This window comes from Artibeus jamaicensis, unplaced genomic scaffold (genome assembly GCF_021234435.1).
Source record: "Artibeus jamaicensis isolate MK-2021 breed Jamaican fruit bat unplaced genomic scaffold, CSHL_Jam_final contig_468, whole genome shotgun sequence".
Taxonomy (NCBI): domain Eukaryota; kingdom Metazoa; phylum Chordata; class Mammalia; order Chiroptera; family Phyllostomidae; genus Artibeus; species Artibeus jamaicensis.
In genome coordinates this window covers 2,178,323-2,200,407 of record NW_026521846.1, presented here as the reverse complement: position 1 = coordinate 2,200,407, position 22,085 = coordinate 2,178,323, and the positions used below count along the sequence as shown (strand labels likewise).

The following is a 22,085-nucleotide window of genomic DNA, read 5'->3' as shown; positions in this document are numbered from 1 at the left end:
CCCAGATGACTAAAAATAGAACTGCCTTTTGGCTCAGCAATTCCACTGCTGAGATTATATCCTAAGAACCATGATACACCAATTCAAAGGAACCTATGCACCCCAATGTTCACAGCCACATTGTTTACAATAGCCGGGTGCTGGAAACAGACTAAGTGCCCGTCAGTGAATGAGAGGATCAAAAAACTGTGGTACATTTACACAATGGAATACTACACTGCAGAAAGAAAGAACTCCTACCCTCTGCAACAGCATGGATGGAACTGCAGAGCATTATGCTAAGTGAAATAAGCCAGAAAATGATGGACAAATACCATATGATCTCACCTGTAAGTGGAACCTAACCAACAAAGCAAACAAATGAGTAAAATAGAACCAGAGACTTGGAAATAAAGAACAAATGGTCAGTGACCAGAAGGGAGAGGGATAAGAGGGAAAAGGGGAAGAGGCAATAAAAGGAACATGAATAGAGGACTAATGGGCATGGAAAATGGGGGTGGGGGTTGATTTACTGTGGGAGTAGTGGGGGATGGGATAGGGGTGAGCAATGGGGAAAAGGCAAGATAACTATAACTGAACAACAAAAAAGAAAAAGAAAACAATACCATTCCCAATTCCTTCAAAAAGAATAAAATACCCAGAAATAAACTTAACCAAGGATGTAAAAGACCTGTACTCAGAAAATTATGACTCAAGAAATTGAAGATGATACAAATAAATGAAAGCACATACTGTGTTCATAAATAAGAGGAATTAAACATCATTACGCATCATTGAAATGTACATACTACCCAAAGCAATCTACAGATTCAAAGCAACTCCTATCAAGATTCCAATGACATTTACAACAGAAGTAAAACAAATATTTCAGAAATTTACATGGAACCACAAAACATCCCACATAGCAAACATCAATCCTGAGAAAAACGAACAAAGTTGAAGAAATCATGCTACCCAATATCAAACTGTACTGTAAGGCCATAGTAATCAAAAGAGCATGGTACTGGCAGAAAAAAAGACACATACATCAATGGAACAGATTAGACAGCCCAAAAATAGACCCACACATTTATAGTCAATTAATATTTGGCAGAGGAAGCAAATACATACAATGGACTAAATATAGTTTATTCAATAAATGGTGTTGAGAAAATTGGACAGATATGTGCAGAAAAATGAAACTAGACTACCGTCTTACAACACACACAAGAATAAATTCAAAGTGGATAAAAGGCTTAAATGTTAGACCTGAAACCAAATTATAGAAGATGACATAGGCAACAAAATCTAAGATATTACTCATAGCAATATTTTAACAGACATATCTCCCCAGGGAAGGAAAACAAAAGGAAAAATAAATGGAACTACATCAAACTAAAATGCTTTTGCACAGCAAAGGAAATCAACAAAATAAAAAGACAACCACAGAATGGGAGAACATATTCACATGGGAGAAGGGATTAATATACAAAATTTATAATGAAGTTATAAAACTCAACACCAAAAACTCAAAGAACCCAATTAAAAAATGGGCAAAGGACCTGAATAGACATTTATCCAAATAGGACATAAGATGGCCAACAGATGTATGAAAAGATGCCCAATGTCACTAACCACTAGAGAAATGCAAATTAAAACCACAATGAGGTATCACCTCACTCCTGTTAAAATGGCTATCATCAATCAACCAACAAACAAGCCCTGGTGAGGATTCGGAGAAAGGGGAACCCTTTCACACTGTTGGTGGGAATGCAGATTAGTGCATCTACTGTGGAAAGCTGTATGGAGATACCTCAAAAAATTTAAAAAGGATCTGCCTTTTGACCCAGCAATCCCACTTTCTGGGAATACAAGGTCTGTCTAGAAGGTATCCAGCCATGCAATGTGAAAAATTGAGACATTTATTGAAGAATATACAAGACACAAGAAACACTGTACACAGGACAATGATGCCTCAGTCCCCTTCAAGATAGAAACCTTGGGACCTCACAGTTCTCCCAGTCACCATCAGCTGGCCTGTGGGATTTTCCTGAACCTTATCAATGGTCTGAAATCTCTTTTTTTTACAAAGGTGATTTTAGTTTTGGGAAAGGCCAGAAGCTGCAGAGAACCAAATCTGAGCTGTAAGGGGATTGAGTCACATAAGTGATTTGATGTTTTGCCAAAAATCTTTGCACAATATGTGATGCACAAGCAGGCACATTTCGTGATGAAGCTGCCAATCGCCAGAAAGCAAAAGGAAAAATAAATGGAACTACATCAAACTAAAATGCTTTTAGTTATGCCCATAGCTGTGGCCTTCTGAATCATCCAAAGTTTCCACAGAGGAACATTCAATCTTAACACAAAATCTGATGTAGATCTATTGCTCAGTCATTTTGACTGCAATGGCCACACAGTACACATGCTCTCTCAATAGCGTGTATTGCCCCCTCTGACTAGTACAGTGAAGTTGTATTTTGTTTATGCATGTGCATTCCAGTTCACTCTCCTTGGCTGCTAGGTTACATCAATGTTGCACAAACCATTCTAGTTGTATTAACAATGGCTGGACTTTTTCCTGACAGACGTTGTATATCTAAAGGAACCCAAACACTAATTTGAAAGGGCATAAGCCCCCCTATGTTCACTGAAGCATTATTTACAATCACCAAGAAACGGATGTAGCCCAAGTAGTCCATCAGTAGATGAGTGCATGAAACAGCTACGGAACATTTATACAACATAATATTACTTGCCTGTAAAAAGAAGAAAATTTAACCTTTGAGAAATAGGGATGGACCTGGAGAACATTATTCTAAGTGAAATATGCCAGTCAGAGAAAGAAAATACTGTATAATTTCACTGATATGTGGAATCTCTTGAACAAACTCAACAAGCGAAACAGAGACAGACCTATAGATAGGAAGCTGGATGACAGCTATTGTGAGGGGAAAATTATGGGGTGGAGGGACTGAGCAAAAAGGAAAAAGGACTCATGGACACGGACAACAGTGTGATGACTATAGGCGGGAGATGGGGAATTATAAGGGGACTAAATAGCAATGGAAAAAATATAATAAAAATGTTTTTAAAAAAGAAATGGTGATATTTATTGATATCACAATATTTAGAGAGTGAAATATGAGGTGCTTCTGGATCTATCAAATAAAAATGAAAACTTAACCACTCCAACGCTTAAGATTTTCATGTCCAATCAATTGCATCTTATGCTATTACCATTCAGTTGAATTTCAAAATGATCCTTTAAAGCTCTGGAGAAAAAAAGTATCTGCAGGGGAGTTACTCTTAATGAACAGCTCATCTGGCAGTGTGTTGTTACAACACCAACCCCAGCCCATGCTCACATGCTCACTGGACACATCCTGTCAGTTTCAGTCCAAGTAGGAATGAATCTGAAGGACTGCTAAGATCAGCTAAGGGGCACCAGCAACTGCTATGATACAGCATAGCTCAGCAGAGAACCATCCTCCTAATAGGGTGTTGTTCAATGCTGAGCAGAATTCTACCCAAATAACAAACTTAAGAACCCTTGACCAAACTACATATTTTAGTGCATCCCAGAGGAAAAACAAAAAAGACAAACTGTAGTTAAACCACTAATTAACTAAGCAAAATAGTATTTTAAGGTAAAAAAATGATAGGTAAAAGAAATTAAGTAAGGATCTATCCAAAAAATAATTTCCCAGTATTGGGGAATACCTTGCATGTGAAAACCAAAGACATCCTCATTTGTATGACTACTGGGTAATGAATGATTAGCAGCTCATCTAGTAACTGACAACCTGCACATCAAATACCTTACCTGTTAGCATAGAATCAGATTAAATGATTTTGTGCAATGACTCTCACCTGTCCTTAGCAATAACAAACAGATCATCTTCATCATCTTCCTCAAAGAGGCTGGTCTTTTTCATAGTCTCCTGGTCCTGAGTGGTCCCAGAGTCCCTAAGTTCTCCTTTAGACCTGTTGTTAGATGCTGAGTTGGTCTGTGAATCAGTAAAATTCCACTGGTCCTTAAAATATGAAATATGAATTAAAATCCAGTGGTAATGTTGTCTAAGGAACCTAGGAAGTAAAATATTTACATTCATTGAACTAACCTAGGAAGTAAAATATTTACATTCATTGAACTAAACTGTATCTAAACTAAATATTATACGAAGTGTACCACACCTGAAGAGAGCTCATGTCCAAGACTTTTCTTTGAACTCAAATCTATACTGCTGGGTTCTTTGACTTCACAGACCTTCTCATGCCTTTATCCTCCACTGCCTTCCACAAGGGTTCTCCTCTCTAAGGTTCTGTTCTGTGTTAGGGCAAGGGAACTTGTCTACTTTAGAGGACCAAAGTTAATTGGAGAGGGGGATGAAAAGAAAGAGGAAAATAAAAAAATAAATCAAGAACTCTCAATTTTGGAGGAAAATAAATAAATTTAAAAATCCCAAAGCAGGCTAGAAAAAAAATGTGTAAAAACCTCACGCTACACACATGTAAACGCAATACAATAAAAGCTCCTAGTAATCCCTTTACTGCAAAAATCTGAATCCAGACTTAGCTTTACATGAAACCTCACCTAGCTAGGCTCACCCCTTCAAATCAAGGAACTCTTCAGTACATGCTTAAGTGGTCCTTTGGTTTCCAGAGTCTAGATCTTTGCAAATCAAAGTACAGACCACAAGCCAGTAGCATCTCTTACTTAGAGCCTCAGGTTCCATCCCAGACTTTCTGAATCAGAATCTGCACTCGTAATAGAATGCCCAGGGGATTTCTTCACATATGATGGTTTGAGACATGCTCCTCTAGAGAGGCAACTACATGCTAGACTCCCTGAAAGATCTTTAGAAAATTCCATACCTCCAAACCAATTAATTCAGAATCTCTAGCAGTGGAACCCAATATTAGCACTCTTTAGAATCACTGTTCTAGAACATCAGTTATCTTTACTCTGCGAGTAATGTTGCTCCCATCTTCCATGAACTACTATGGTAAGAAAAACTCAACTGATGGTTGGCCATTTCTACAGGAAAAATGCCTAACAATGCAAAAAGAAGGAAAAAATGGAAAATCCACCATAAATTTATACATTTGAGTAGAAAAAGGAAATCAAGCTGTGTCACTTTAGACTGCTTTCAATAAAAACATTAACAATTCCTTTGTTCCTGTGAGAGGCAGCCCCTGCCCCATGCACACTAGGCCTCCAAAGGGACAGGCCAAGGTCTTAATGAAGCCTCCTCCCCCAGGGCTTGACCTGCCTGTGCCTGATGTAGGTGGGAGTCAAATCTGTACACTGTCCCACTACCATTTTTTATTTTTTTAATATTTTCTTATTTATTTATTTTTAGAGCAAGGGGAAAGGAAGAAGGGAACAGAAACAGTGATGTGCGAGAGAAACATGGATCAGTTGCCTTTTACACATTTCTAACTGGGTACCTGGCCCCACAACACAGGCAGTGTCCTGGCTGGGAATCAAAATAGCAACCCTTTAGTCCACAGGCTGGCACTCAAATCCACTGAACCACACCAGCCAGGGTTCACTGCCTGTTTTTTATGTTTTCCTTTCACTAAGGGTTTTTAGTTTGGGTTTATTTTTGGTTGAGTTGGCACTAATCCTTAAGATGCTATGAGAACTATTTCATCAAACATCAAAATGCCAAATAAATTTGTGTTCTATAAAAATAAAATTAAAAATAAAAACATTAATATATCTACAATTTATCCACATCATACCCTCAAATTTGCCTATGTCAAAATAAAAAAGATTATGCCCTGGTGGTGTAGCTCAGTGGATTAAGCACAGGCCTGTGAAGCAAAGGGTCACTGCTTCAATTCCCAGTCAGCGTACTTGCCTGGGTTGCAGGCCAGGTCCCCAGTAGGGGACACATGAGACGCAACCACACATTGATGTTTCTCTCCCATTCTTTCTCCTTCCCTTCCCCTCTCTCTAAAAATAAAATAAAATATTTAAAAAATATTATTATAATAAAGGAAGATTTTTATTGCTCGGGGTTTTTAATATCATTACATTTAAAGTCTTTTTCTGTACAGCTAAATCTGAACAGCAGCTAACCCATATCTCACTACTGACTTTGCTAATGTTTCTAGATAATAAAGGGAAATACTGCAAAGATGCTAATAAAAAAGATATTCCTACCATGTCTAGATTCATATTCTTGATTAATTCTGTTATTACAGTGATCATGTAATAAGATAACACCTAACTCATTTGAATAAGCCTATAATGTAATTTTAGGGTCATATTCATAACCATTTTCAAAAGATTAACCTTTAATTAATACTATACTAAGTATCTTTAAGAGAAAAATAGCTAGTCTTGTGAACAGTCTTTAGTGACTGACCTTCCCCAGATGTAAAGTAGGTAGTAAAAGAAAATGGTTAGGATAGTCACACTCTTAAATCGCTTCAAACAAAGCCCTATTCCTTTCTAGGAGATACTTTCGACCCACCTCCTCATCACTGCTGAACAATAAGGCAGATGCTTTCTTTTTGGAGGGCTCTGAGGGTTTTGCTTTCTCTTGATTCTGAGTTGGTAGAGATAATGTCTGCTTTTCAGCAGCTGCAGCCCCAAAAAGATTCTCCTAGAAAAATAAGTGGCAGAAGAGTATGACAACTTTATACACATAAAACAAAAAACTTAAGATATTCATTCTCTCAATTCAAATTGTTAGAGAGTAAATCTCTAGTCAGGTACAAAATATATGTAACACTTATGGGGGGGTCACAAAACGTTAGTAAATCCCACTTCTCTCTCACATATAAGCCTGTAACAGTCTAATATTCTCTAAGTGTATTCTCCCTCCACAAAAGGGAAATATGGCACAGAATGTGAAGGCAGAACAGTGAGTGGGGAGAAGTGTGGCCACACTGGGAGTGAGCAGTGAGTGGGGAGAAGTGTGGCCACACCGGTAGGGCAGGCCTTCTGTGATCACTGGTGAGGCCAAAGCCTGCAGCTGCCGGGAGAGCAGGCTAGCTCCCTGCACCTGTTTTTCTATGAATTACACTCAGCAGTCATGGATAAAAGGGGGGAAATATGGGGCTTTCTCTACTCTTTTACATTCGTCAAGGACACACACCTAGGACAGAGGGAAGGAATGACTTGTGTTTATGGTTACTTTTAATGAGACAATACAAACTTAAATAGTTTACTAAATAAAATCACTGACCCACTAACAGCTGATTCTTATAGGTTCAAAGGCATCTGTAAATTTTTGTATCATCAAGCACTCCAGAGGTGCCTATTAAGGTACTTTTATTTAGATAAGAATAACAACACCATCAGAAAACCTGAGCTGGAGTTAAGATAGAAAAATACCCTTAACAGTATACTGCAGCAGGTGCACAGTCCTGAAATGTAAGGATTCCTAAAGAGAGCCTTTAAAAAGTGTAGGAAGGCAGGAAAGGATTATTCAACATGCAAATAATGAGCTGGTACCCAATGAGGATACAAAGACCAGAGTTAACACTTACTATGCACTTACTACATGCTAGGCACTGTGACAAAGTCTGTACATTAGGTGTTTGAACTATCACTTTCGGGTGGGTAGAGTTTTACTTGTCCAAGGTCCTTGATCTGCAAGTGGTGGAGCTAGGATACAAGCACAGAGGTCTGACACCAAAGCCGAGGAGCTCAGCCACTGCCCAGGACAGTGTAAGAATAAAAGTTTGCTTTGTCTTCCCCCTTTCTTCCTCCCCACCTTTTCTCTCTCATTCAGGGTGGGAAAGCAAAGCAAAGTGAGGACATGGCTGCCTTCTCCTCTTGCTCCCCCTTTATCCAAAGCATCATTATAAATAACTGAGTATAACACAGACCTATCCTCCAAAAAATATTTTTTAAAGGCAGAGTTTTAAAGGGAAATCTACAAAGCCTTCCATGAGAGTTGGGTCAAGAATCTAACGTCCTGCCCACTGTATAGATAACTAAGAGAACTTAAGAAAGGAGTCACTAAAATACAAAACAAAATATTTTTGCTGTATAGGCCTCAGTCAGATGGCTGGACTGGTTCCATATTACCTTGTTCTATTGACTGAACCTCTGACTATAAAACCATATCAGCAATAGTTTTCTACTAATCAAAAACTTGATTATCTTGTGTTGGCAATAACAATGTTTACCTCTTCCTCTTCATCATCAAAAAGCAAGACTGACGTGGGGAGTTTGCTAGGCAGGAAAGATGCATCTTTTGACTTATTCACATTCTGAGAGGAAAATAGATCCTGTTGGATGAAGATTAAAGTTCTTAATAAACAAGATAGATCAGTTTTTAAAGTATCAGACATAAAACACTGAAGACTATGACATGATGGCTGCAATGCATCTAGGTCTCTTTGCCAGAGACAAGAAGCTTGCTGAGGCCATCCTCAAGGAAACCCCATCAGTCTGTCCTAGCTGTGTATGGTATAAGCACCTGTGAGAAGGGAGAGACCATGGCTAATTTTAAGTGGCCTTAGTGGAACCGAGAGGTTTGGATACGCCCACCTTCCTCTATCTTGGCATCCCACATGGATGATTTAACACAAGGGAAAAATTTCCAATCAATCTCCTATCATGCTAAAATAAAAATGACTTCCTTTTTCTGTTAAAAAAAAAAACAGAGGGATTAAAGAGATTTCATAATGGAAACAAAAACTAGCTTTTCAAATTACTAGATCTGTAACTCTGTTTTATTGCGTTACAGATGAGAATATAATATTTGTTACTCTTATAAGAATATAGTATTTCTTTTAAATAGATAAAAATTTAATTTTAATTTTAAAATGCTTGGTATTCTACTTGAACTACAGAGCTAGGAGATGTAAACTATTTAAAACTCTGGTAGACTCTGAAGAAACTTTCAAAATGCTACAAAATGTTAGCCTAAGAAAAGAGCAAAGAAACACAAAGAAAGAGCTGCAAATTGGGCTGCATGAATTTAACATAAAACAGAACTGTTCCTTCAGGAAAAAAAAAACAATACACAAGAGCCAGACATCTAAATAGGACAAGAACATAGTTTCTAAGACCTTTCTGAATAATGTTTTTATTATGGAATCGGTGTTTATTCCTCAAAGAAAGACCAATGTCCACTGGTTTTTGCCGGAGTCCCATGGGTCTATTCAGGTAGAAGAGGCCACACAGGAAGCTCGAGGCTTTCTATGCCTCTCCCGCATTTTACATATTGGCAAGATATCACTTAAAGAAAGGATTCCACTGCTTTAAAAACAAGTAAACAAACCAAAGAACAAAAACAAATTTCAACATCATGGTTTTGGACCGCTGACTAACTTCATCCTTGGTGCTAGAAAAAAAGCTTTTCCATTCCTTCAAACATGTCCACAGAATGATTTCATAGGGCAAGCTTTAGCTCCACACTTCAGATACAGAGGCAGGAGTAAAGAATCTATCCTTCTGGTCCAAAGCTTTATCCTCTAGACCAGAGGCATCAAACTCATTTTCACCGGGGGCCACATCAGCCTCATGGTTACCTTCAAAGGGCTGAATATAATTTCAACTCCTTAAAGTTAAGGAGTAGTTACATTTATACAGTCCTAAAATTACATTCGGCTCTTTGAAGGAAACCATAAGGCTGATATGGCCACCAGTGAAAATGAGTTTGACACCCTGTTCTAGACTACACTGTTCTCCTTCTTCATGCCTAAGCACCCTGACAGCATCCAATACAAAAAAATCTATGATGATGCACATGGATCAAAGTGTTCACAGGAAGTTTAAAAAACCTGCCTGAAAATCCTTTTATACTCCTACCATCAGTAAGTGGAGTCTGTGTCCTCTACCCTTGAACCTGGGCAAGCCTTTATGATTGTTTCAACCAACAGAATGCAGCAGAAGTGACAACACCAAATTCCAAGGCGAGTGTACAAAAAGCAATATAGCCTCTGTGTAGCCCTCAGGAATCTCACTTGGAAGCTCTGGGCCACCATGTAATAAGTCCAATCTCCCAGAAGCTGCTGTGGTGAGAAGAGATGGGTATCAGTGCCCCAAGTGCCCCAACTGTATGAGTCTTTTCCACTCAGACACCAGAACCATGAGAGATGTTTCTCAGCCCAGCTACCTTTGCACTAGGAACTACACAACACCCTCAATAAAAAGTGCTTAGCTGAACCCAGTCAACTTCTAGAACCACAAAAAGTAATTAAACATATCAATGTTTTAGGTCACTAAGTTTTCATAGCAATAAGTACCTAGAACACCTTTGAAATGACTGAAATTGCTCACCTCTGTTTCTCTTTGTAGTTAACAACTGCTTGATGGCTTACCAAGTGCCAATAACTAGTGGAGGCATTATGGGTAAGAGCAAGAAACAAAACACCCTACCCTCACTGAACCTTTCTAGTTAGGACAGAAACAATGAACAAGTGGACACAAAATGTCACCCACCAGTCATATTATAGAGAACTATACAACAGAAGGGTGTGTGCTGGTGAGCTTGCAATTATGCAAAAGGGTATCAGGAGATGTCTATAGAAAACTGGAAAAGGTGAGGAACCAAGCCTTCCGAATTCTGGGAAGAACATTCCTAGAGAGGCAAGAGCCAGTGCAAAGACCTCAAAGTGGGGAACTCAGAATAAGACCAGAGTGTGAGGCCCATCATGTTGTGCCCATGTCAGGATTTTGATTCCTACCTTCTGTACACTGGACATCAATAAAATATAAGCCTCCAAGGTTTTATTTATATCTACAGTAAACCACTCTACTTAACAAAAAACTGGGACTTCCACCAAGATGGAGGCATAGGTGGAAGCACTGTGCCTCCTCCCACAACCGAGATTAAAAACAACAAAGTTTTAGCAACAAAAACACAGCCAAAACCACAGAAAACTGAACTGCACGGAAGTCTGACAACAATGAACCCTTCAGCCAAACCGGTAAGAGGGACAGAGCCAGCAGCAGAGCGGGGTCAGGCAGGAAAGATCCACCAGACCAACCTGGGCGTGCAACCCAGGTGTGCCAGCAGCCGTGGGCGGATCCCAGGTGTGGAGAAGCGGGAGGACCCACTGAGGGTGCAAGGCAGTGGACCCACTTAAGGCTGACCACGGTCACACATTTGCACGCAGATAAACCGGTGAAGGAGGGAGTAGTGAGACAGACCATGCAGGCCCCAGTGGCAGGAAGCAGCAAAGGGGACCACCATTGTCCCTCTCTGACCCCGCCCCCACCTACAGCATCACAAACCAGCGACCTGGGTGGTCTCTCTGACCTGCCCCCACATGCAGCGTCACAAACCAGCAACCTGGGTGGCCCCGCCCTGGTGAACAACTAAGGCTCCGCTCCTCATACCTAACAGGAATGAACAGATCAAAACATGGCTCAAGAAGAACTTAGAGCCCCAGAGCCCATAAATTTAAGTGACGAAGAAATAGCCAAATTTTCAGATGCACAGTTTAAAACACTGGTGATCAGGATCCTCACAGAACTGGTTGATTTTAGTCAAAAATTAGAAAAACATATGAAGGCTAAAGTAATTGAAATGAATGGAAATGCACAGGAAACCAACAGTAATGGAAAGGAAACTGGGACTCAAATCAAAGGAGTGGACCAGAAAGAGGAAAAAAATGACCAAACAGAAAAGAATGTAGAAACAAGAATTCAAAAAAATGAGAAGAGGCTTAGGAACCTCCAGGACATCTTTAAACGTCCCAACATCAGAATTACAGGGGTGCCAGAAGGGGAAGAGGAACAGCCACCAGTGGAAAACTTATTTGAACAAATAATAAAGGAGAATTTCCCCAATCTGGCAAAGTGAAATAGACTTCCAGGAAATCCAGGAAGCTCAGAGAGTCCCAGACAAGTTGGACCCAAGAAGGAACACACCAAGGCACATCATCATTACATTAGCCAAGATTAAAATGAAGGAGAGAATTCTAGAAGCAGCAAGAGCTAAGGGGACAGTCACCTAACAAAGGAGTTCCCATCAGACTTTCAGCTGATTTCTCAAAAGAGACCTTACAGGCAAGAACGGGCTGGAAAGAAGTATTCCAACTCATGAAATCCAAAGACCTACAACCAAGATTGCTCTTGGAAGAGCAAAGCTTTCCCTTAGAATGGAAGGGCAGATAAAGTGCTTCTCAGATAAGATCAAATTCAAGGAGTTCATCATCACTAAGCCCTTATTATATTATATGAAATTCATATATATTATATGAAATTATATCTTCTTTTTTACCTAAGAAAAAAGAAGATAAAAAAGATGAACAGTGAAAGGACAGCAAACTCACAGTTATTAACAACCACACCTAAAACAAAAGCAAACTAAGAGTATAGCTAGATCAGGAGCAGAACCATAGAAATGAAGATTACAGGGAGGGTTAGCAACAGGGGAGTGGGAGGAGGAGAAGGGGGGAGAAGGTACTGAGAATAAGTAGCATAGATGGTAGGTAGAAAATAGATAGGGGGAGGGCAAGAATAGTAGGGGAGATATAGAATCTAAAGAACTTGAAACATGTGGTCATAAACTAAAGGGGAGGAATGGTGGGGGAGGGGATGTGCAGGGTGGAGGAGAATGAAGGGGGAAATAGAACTATAATAGCATAATCAATAAAATATATGTTAAAAAAAACAAAGAACTGTACATTTGTCCTGGCTGTCAGTGCAAAGTAACCACTAAAGTTTAGCCCAAAGTTCACACAATCTGAAATTACTGTATATTGCTGCCCTGCCCACACAATTTTCTATGAAGGGGATTGACTATTGCCATTACATTCTCATGCAGGTCTCAGATCCCCTAAGAGCCTGGCTTAAAATTAGTTCTCAAAGGACCTAGGCTTTTGGGAATCAGAAAAAGCAATGACGCCTCTGAAAGCCAGTGCTACTCCATTGAAAAAGTGTCTCCAGGCAGGTGCCTGGAGGAATGAGGCTGTCTGTAAACCAGTGCTAGCCACAAACTGTTACGTACGGATCTTGAAAGAAAAGCCTGTGCCAAAATACTTATCACTTCATCAATAAGCCCAGTTTTTTTTTTTAAGATTTGAATTATTTTTAGAGAGAGGAGGAGGGAAGGAGAAAGGGAGAGAAACATCAATATGTGGATGCCTCTTTCTGGGGACTTGGCCCACAACCTATGAATGTGCCCTGACCGGGGATCAAACCGGTGACCCTCTGGTTAGCAGGCCGGCACTCAACCCACTGAGCTACACCAGTCAGGGCCCAGTCTTTAGTGAGACTACCAAAAACATAAGCAGTGTGTAAATTTCCATTCTGGTACAAGTGCCTCACTGCACTGAGAATCAATAGTCTAAAATTTGAGCATCCTATAGACAGAGTATTTTCCTCCCAGAAAATATACTAGACTGAAACCCAAGAGTGAACACTACTATACATTTATTGCTTTTTAAAGACCATGTATTTGCAAGAGACTATTTTCAAAGAAAGAACTAAAAAACATAATAAAAAGTCTTGTACCTCTAACTGAGAAAATCCTGATTTGGAATAGTTTCCAATGCTATATCCACTAATTCTCAGAACTAAAAAGGGAATTCCTTACCTCAGTATCCTCCTCATCTGAAAATAAACCTTTTTGAGTCTTTCTTTCTGACAAGAGATTAAGACTTTTGCTGGAAGACAGGGTGACCTTTGTTGAAAAAAAAATTGAGAGTTAACAAGCAAGATACCTGGAAATGACAGTTTATTCAATCATTCATTCAGAAAATATACTCTGAGTCTCTGCTAGGATAAGGCCAAACCACACGCCAGAAAAATAAAGACATTATAGACCTTGGACATATATCAAGTTTACTCAAAGAATTAACTCAAAATGAGAAGTATCGTAAGAATTTCAAAATTGGTATAAATTAGATGGTAATGAGGAAGGAAATCGTTTCTTGATAAAGTAAATTTCTCAGGACAGACAAGGCCTACTCATGGGAGATGGTACAGCAAGGACATTCCAGGCAGAGGGCACTGTATGAGGAGACAAAAGCAGGAAAAAAGCAGCAGGCACCTCTGGTGGATCAGAGACTAGGACAGGCTGCCTACCTTGTAAGTACCTAAATGGGATATGTACAGCTGCAGTCAGCATAGGAAGGTGGGCTTGCCCTAGGAACTTGACAGGTTCTAAATGCTAGGACATAGGTGGTCGGCAGCAGGAAGGTCAGGGTTTGTACAAAAGACATGACATGAAATGTGCTTTAGAAAGATCAAAGTGTGCAGGACAGCAAAAGGAAGAGAAAACAGCCAAAAAAAAGCTTAAAGACTGGAAGCGACACATCCCGTTGGTCAAATACAGGTCAATAATATCCACGGCCAATAATATCCAAAAAAAATAATGCTCATGGATTATAATACATAAATAGAAAATCTATGATCCTATAGTGATACTAAAAAAGGAGGGGGAAAAAAGCTCTTCTGTTCAGAAGAATGCCAGCTAACAAAGGTAGACGACACGCAAGAATTAGAAAAACATTATTTTGCACTCCACAATATGATAACTAGTTCAGGTAAAGACCATCAATGGATGTTACAACTGGGTATGGCAAAATCCTAACAACTGCTGGATCTGGTGGTACTTCTTTGGGGTGTCTGTTGTCCTCTTCTTGCAACTTTGTGTGTCTGAAGTTCTTCACTATAAACTTGGAAGTAAACAGTATTTCCACTCCTGGTTCCATATCAACACTCCCATGCTCAGTCTTCCCTCCTGCTCACCTTTTTTTCTGCTCTTGATGTATATTCATCTGTCTGATTCACAGTAGCTTCTGGCAAAGCTACTGCGTTTTCTTTGAACAGATCTTCTTCATCATCAAAGATATTGGCAGGGGATTTGACTTTGTCTTTAAAAAGATACCATAGCATAAAATTATATTAAGGTAAAAAAAATTTCATCATAAAATTCACAGATTAAAACTTTTTCCCTCCCAAAGAATAAATTTAGAAAGTATGTTATTTCTTTTTTAAAAGTATGTTATTTCTTGATTAGTTATGAAAAAATATTAAATACACTAGATTTAAATTTTTCAAAGAACACGACAGCAGCTAAAATGAAACATAGGACAGATGGTTTAACCATCTGGCTTACACATATATCCAACCAACAGCATCCCATGCCTAGAGTAGCTTGGACTGGCATAAAAGGTACAGAGAGACCTACAGAGAGAATGATCATTTAATAGTCAATCACTCTAGGAAGCTGAAAAATGAGGATCAGTTCTTGCTTTTAAAAATCAAATTATACAAAAGCATATAAAAGCAAACACTAAAATCTCTCTCCCAACTCCACTTCCCCACCCAAACAAGATGGCCACTGGAACAGTTTGGTATATACATGCTTCTAACTCTCCCAAAGGGTATAATAATTACTAACTTTAGTCATTTGTAAATAAGGCAGTAAGTGGCTATTTGAGCAATGAGTGTTACAATTTACATTTTTCACTTAATGTACCTAGGGTATCTTGCCATACCAACATGGGCCTCAATCTTTTTAGCAGGTTCACAAAATTCTACTGAATGGAAGAACCACAATTTACCCTACTGATGAGTATTTGGGTGGTTGCCACCTTTTCACTACCACAAGCACTGCTACACTGAATGAAGTGTATGTCACTGAAATGAGGGCACTATTTCATGAATGTCCCAGGACAGCAATAGCTGTTAAGACAAAGGCATTAGTTTATTTGTGATTTCAAATCACTTCCAAGCCACCAGTGGCAGTCAGCACAGATCTGAGTGTATTATGCTTCCATCTGCACTCTTTCTAAAATAACCAGGCAATTACTTTCCTCACTTTCTCCTTCCATCCTTACTTTCCACACCTACGACTGAAAAAAGGGGCTAGTGCAACCCACAGAGCAGCCATCTCCACCCACTGGGGAGCTTGTTACAAATGTAGAACTGCAGGCCCTGTTCCACAACTACTGACTCAGAATCTGCATTTTGATCAGAGTACCTGAAGAGTCATCTGCACATTAAAGAACTGACTTGGATAGGTGATTTCACAAAATACACTGGCTTAAATTTGAGGGGAGAAGAAAGGAAGAGAGCCAAAGTGGCCAAGTGGCTGAAAACCCTATCACGTAAGGAAAAGTTGAGGTTATCTGGGCTTTAGGAAAACAGAAGGGAAGCTGGGAAATAAACAGCTAACATGGCATTCTGCTCAGAGGACTACTGGAAGAAAGTGTAATTAGAACTTTTTCTGTAAATCCAAAGGTGAGAACTAAAATTCTTGAATAATTATAGGGGAACAGATTGAAATCAGTTCTAAGGAAGAACTGCTAGTAATTAGTTTTCAAAGCAGAAAAGATTGGTTCATAAAATAGAGATCCCCAAATTACCATGCCTATGTAAGCAGAGATGTTAACAACTCTCTGACAGGAATGCTTGAGGAGGTATTCTGATACTACATGAGATACGAAATACAGGAGTTTTATGTCCTTGTAGGTCAATACTATTTCATGGCAAAATTCATAAAAAGGCCGAAACAGGCACCTACCTGTCTTGGAGGATTTGCTACAGGATGCTGAAAAAAAGTCATCATCACCATCATCATCATCAAAGAGGCCAGTGGGTGCTGGGAAGTCCAAGCTTTTCTCTGGCATGGGCGGCTTGGGCTTCTGAGGATCCGTAAGTGATGGAACAGAGGTTGCACCAAACACATCAGTGTCCCCTATGGATAGTGAAACAACACAACCTGTCTACAAGCTACTGTGTGTAGGCCTTCTGACTACAGAAAATAACCCACTATTGCCCACCACGAACTTTTAAGTTCATCCACAGAACCCAATAAGGACCCATCACTTCCATCCTTTTCTGCTACAGAGCATCCCATAATTAGAGTTACCTGGTCATTCAAAAAAAATCAAGGTCACTGATTTCTAAAAGAATATGAATTAACCCCAGTAAATGATCTTTCTGGAAGCTGTCCTATGCCTTCTGAAGCTCCTCTTATTCTCCAGCCTGCCCTCAGAAAATGGCAATTTTTAAAATGACAAAATGATTTAAAAACCCTATAATATGATACCTAAAAATACAGAAACTGCTCCTGCTGGGATTTTCTTTCCAGGTTTGGAGGATGCAGACACTAAAATGAGAAAGAATGAGATAACCATTTCAACAAAGAAAGTAACCTTGCTTATTAAGTGCACCTTCCTAAAATATGTTCAACACAATACACAGCTAATAAGAAACCTTTTAAAACTAATTTTTCCTAAGTTATTTTAAAATTCCTTAGTATCTTCCTTACCAACACCATGCCATTACTTTTTCTTGGTACTAATGCAATCTCAGCTGAGAGTCCCACGGAAAATCACTGTGACTCTAAGCAGACAAGAGCAGTGGTGTTGGCTAGAGAGGCCAAGGAAGATGCCGAGCATAACGGGGTGGCAGGGGCAGAGCAAGCAGTGCTCCTCCACAGTGCCCACTCTATCCACTACTGTTTGTGAGAATGAACACCACCAAAAAAAGGCAATAAATATGAGACATTAGTGAAAATGAAGACAGTAACGAAAAAGAGGGAAACTAGGCAAGTCTCCAGTGCAAAAAGTAGAGAACAGAAACCATATAATAATCAAGGTGGTGTCATAGCAAGTCCGAAATCTGACAGCTCATGGCCTGGGAAGACTAAGTTTCTTAAAATAACTAATTCCTAATTCCCAAGAACTCACACAGACCTAAAGAAATAAAATTTGTAAGTTTTTTAATTTTTTATGTGTGCCTTTTAAAAAGTCCGCAGCTGATTATAATGCACACTAGGCTGGGGATCCCCAATTTACCAACCCCCAATTTATATGCAGAATTTTAGGAATGTGTCTTTGAATTAAATTGATTAAAACTATCCTCAGTGCTTCTAGAGTGTTATTCCTGTTTGACTTTTTAATGAATTCTCTAAGAGGTAAAACTGTGATGTGGGTTTACAGATGGTACTCTTTGTTTCTTCCAACACATTAACTATAACAGGGCACACATAACAGCTTCCTGCCTACCAAAAGAGCAAAGTCTGAACAACTTCAAGGACTTCGGCTCCTAGTGGGCAGTAAACAGCTTTGGAATCTGCACACAAACAAGCACAGTCAGTCTCAGTCCAAGCTTACCTTCACTAACAGGTGCTCGAGCCGCCTGATTCTGAGGGGCTTCCGTGAAGAGGTCGCTCTGGTTGTAACATGGTATAATGACAAAGAATTCAAAAAAACAGTGGGAAAAGGCAGCTGCATTTGAGGCTTTCTAAAGAAAAGTACTTGTAAAGTTTAAAGATACTTGCTGTTCTGACAGAAAATCAGCTCCCAAGTAAAGACTATGGCAAATCAGACCATAAATAAATTAGGTCTGTCTAAGAATTAAAATACAAACATGGAAGATGACAACAGATAAGGTAAGAAACAACTTGCTAATCAAGTACACTGTTCACTATTAACACTTTCACATACTCTTCCCACCTTACAAAGAGAGCCAAGATATAACATTTTCTCTTTGTGATTCTCAGTTCAAATTTCCCCAGCTATAAAAGCAGAAGTAACTTCCAACCAAGAAGCCATTTTTTCCCTACTAAAAGAACAAAGTGCATTCCTTCCAAAACACAACTATGGAGAGCTTCAGATTACCAATGACTCACCTCCTCATCCTCATCATCAAAAAGTCCCTTCCCTCCACTGAAGAGACCATGTCTAGAACCAAATGGCGAGAAGTCTTCATCGGTCAGTTTGGGGGGTGTGAACAAGTTATCCTCTTCATCTAGCAAACAGAAAAAAATGTTTTGCAGGGACAGTTAAAGATGAAGCTGGAACTCAAATTCCAGAGGTTAGCCTTCACAACTTCTCCATAATTGGCATTAAATTTATCTAACCATATTTATTTTTCTTGAAGCAATTATACTGTTCAATTGCCATTCAAGACCCAACTTACCATAAATGTGGGGAAAGGGAACAGACTAAACAAAGAGATCTGTGAACTGATGGTCTCAAGTGGGAATGTAATAGATATTACTGTTTAATATGACACAGGCTAATACCTTCTTTACTGAAAAAAAAATGCTAGATTTCCCAGTTTTCATACTTTTAGAGAATTCCAGAAATACAACTGACTATTGATATAAAATCTAGTAATTCAAATCTTCACAGCACTTTTTCCTTCACATCCATCTCTCCTCCCAGCAGCCAAACCATGCTTTTAAATGCTCTAAAAACATGAATGAAGAGACAGACTCCATTTATCAAGCATTTAAAATGTGTACCATGAATTATGTAAGTGATACTCCTGAGTTAAGAGCCACCTAAAAAGAACAGAATTGGGTGACATCAAAGAGATGCTAGCATGAGAGGTCCCCTTAAAGTTTCAACAATTTAAACAGGTATAATTCAACAAAGGATTCCCTGCTTAACACACAAGCACATCTGAGAAATCCGTGCATTGAAGCACCTAAAAGTGGACAAGTGGGGAAAAAAACCCATGGAGTTGGAATGGGAGAAGAGCTGAGAGAAGCCAAAGACACGGTCTGAAGCTGGCAGCCTGGAGCTCACTGCAGCGCTCACCCTGAAGAGGAGAGGACTCAGGTTGCCACTGGCATTCCAGCCATGCCAGCTGGGAAAAGCTAAGAGATACATTGAACATTCCTGCAGAAGTAGGAACTGAGGCTAGACTTAGTCCACAGACTTGAGCAGCCACAAAGCTCAGAGGTGTGGCCAGTTGCCTGGCAATCAGTATTACAAAGAAAGAAAGAAAGCTACAGAGCCTTCCTGCCTCTCCTCACACAGCCAGAACCCTCCCCACTAACACTTACAGAGAAAGCAGCAGGCCCCAGAAAAAGCGTAGCAGTGAGTGTCTGCTTGCAGAGAACAATCTGCAAAACTGAGAGCTGGTACTAGAGAAACATTCTTTCCCTGAGTGACAGGTATCCTCTACAACTAACCCCAGGGTCCAGTAGACGGAAGGAAGTCCACTGAGTCTACCAGTCAGCATCACTGGGAGGGCAAAACAAGAAAGACAGCAGCCAGCTTCCCCCAGCTCACCCCACCCCCACATATCCCAGCTGCCGCCTGACAGCATCTGGCTACAGGGGACAGCACTGGGATCTCACAGATATGGACACCATGGCCTACCACATTCCCCTGCAGGGTTGGTGCCCTGAGACCAAGGTGACCCGAACACAGAGGAGATGCCCACCGTCTCAGGAAACACAGAACATTTTCTGCCATCCTGCAGAGATCTGAGAGCCAAAGCAGTGCAAGAGAACAACAACAACAACACAAACCTTGGGATTCCACACCACCTACTGGAAAAATAATAGAAAGGCTTCTGATCAATCTACTAGAAATATGCCACTCATACACAGATGCCTAGACAGAGAAAGAATCCATCAAATACCAGAAATAACCAAGGTAAAAAGGCAAATCAGAAAGAAAATAAAAAATCTATAGAAAAAAAAAGACAAAGAAGTATATGATTTAAATTACAGAGAATTCAAGACTGCAGTTTCAAAAAATTAAACAAGTTACAAGAAAACCAGCCCTGGTTGGTGTGGATTGAGTGCCAGCCTGTGAACTGAAAGGTCACCAACAAATTCCCAGTAAAGCACATGACTGGGTTGTGGGCCAGGTGCCCCTTTGGGTGCATGCAAGAGACAACCAATAGATCTATCTTGCACATTGATGTTTCTCCCCTTCTCTTTCTCCCTCCCTTTCTCTCTAAAAATAAATAGTCTTTTTCTTAAAAAAGAGAGAACAAAGGCAGTTTAATGAACTCAGAAATGAAATAAATGAACAAAATGAGTACTTTACAAAGGAGACTGTAACTTTTTAAAGAAACCAAATAGAAATTCTGGAGATGAAGAACTCAGTAAGAAATACAATATAAAGAATGAACTAGCCCTAGTTAGTGTGGCTCAGTGGACTGAACACCAGACTGTGAACCAAAGGGTTGCTGGTTCGATTCCCAGTCAGGACACATGCCGAGGTTGCTGGCTAAGGCCCCAGCAGGGAGTGGCTCAAGAGGCAACCACACACTGATGTTTCTATCCCTCTCTCACTCCTTTCCCCTCTCTAAAAATAAATAAAATCTTTTTAAAAAGATAATAGGATACTATACACTTACATATCACATAAAAACTAAAGAAGGTAAGAGCATTAAAAAGAGAAGACAACAGTTACTGCAATTCAGAAATAAACTCACAGTGCAGACAAAGATAATTTGTGACAACAAAAACATAAAAGGGGAGGGGGTGAAGGTCTGATTTTACAAAGGGGGATGAAGATTAGGTGCTTTCGAAAGAAACAGGACTACTACGTATATAAAACTTTAACGTAAACCTAATGGTAACCACACACAAAAATGCCAAAACTGAGACATATACCTTTAAAAGAAAGAAAACAGAGGAAAAAGGAATAGAATACCAATCAAGAACAACAGACAGAAACACAAAAGACAAGAACCAGGGAAGACACTGGGCTACCAGAAAACAAAAGATAAAATGGCTATAGGAAAGCCTCATATATCAGTAATTACCCTAAATGTAAATGGACTGAATTAACCAACAGAAGCACAAAGTAGCAGACCAAATCAGAAAACAAAACCCAACCATATGCTGTCTTCAGGAGACAAATTGAGGCTGCAAAGACAAATATAAACTCAAAGTGATAGGGTAGAAAATGACTCTCCAAGCAAATGACACCCATACATATTTATCTGACAAAAGATAGTGCAAGATAGAAAAGGTGACAAGAGACAAAGATGGACATTTTATAAAGACAAAGGGGACACTACATCAAGAAGATATCACATTTCTCAATATATATGCACTCAATCAGGAAACACTGAAATAGATAAGCAACTAACTACTAACAGAACTAAAAAGAGAAACTGACAAAATACAATCATAGTAGGGAACCCCATTGACAGCTATAGATAGATCTTCCAAACACAAAATCAGCCTTAAGTGACAGCCTTATGTCCCTTAAGACCAAAGGGACATACTGACACAGAATCTTTCATTCCAGAACACCAGATTATACATTATTCTCTAGTACACATGAAAAATTCTCAAAGACAGACCATATTCAGGAACAAAACTAACCTCAACACACGACTGAAATTGTACCAAACATATTCTCTGAACACAATGCTTTGAAATTAAAAATTAACAGCAAAAAGGAAG

The 22,085-nt window shown here is 39.5% G+C and overlaps 1 protein-coding gene across 11 annotated transcripts in view; it reads right to left on the bottom strand.

Annotated features, from left to right (window-relative positions):
• LOC119047664 (WASH complex subunit 2A) overlaps nucleotides 1-22,085 on the bottom strand; it is a 79,799-nt gene that overhangs the window by 18,386 nt on the left and 39,328 nt on the right. For 6 of the 11 annotated variants that reach the window (XM_053667373.1, XM_053667376.1, XM_053667379.1 and 3 more), the window contains exons 12-20: nucleotides 18,552-18,670; nucleotides 18,034-18,091; nucleotides 16,965-17,024; nucleotides 16,437-16,610; nucleotides 14,657-14,781; nucleotides 13,500-13,586; nucleotides 8,134-8,235; nucleotides 6,468-6,599; nucleotides 3,853-4,016 (exon numbers count right to left, since the gene is read on the bottom strand). In XM_053667373.1, coding sequence (XP_053523348.1) covers nucleotides 3,853-4,016; nucleotides 6,468-6,599; nucleotides 8,134-8,235; nucleotides 13,500-13,586; nucleotides 14,657-14,781; nucleotides 16,437-16,610; nucleotides 16,965-17,024; nucleotides 18,034-18,091; nucleotides 18,552-18,670 — 1,021 coding nt within the window. Of the gene's footprint in view, nucleotides 1-3,852; nucleotides 4,017-6,467; nucleotides 6,600-8,133; nucleotides 8,236-13,499; nucleotides 13,587-14,656; nucleotides 14,782-16,436; nucleotides 16,611-16,964; nucleotides 17,025-18,033; nucleotides 18,092-18,551; nucleotides 18,671-22,085 lie in introns of those variants that run through there. The other 5 variants (XM_053667377.1, XM_053667380.1, XM_053667378.1 and 2 more) reach the window with 4 other exon arrangements.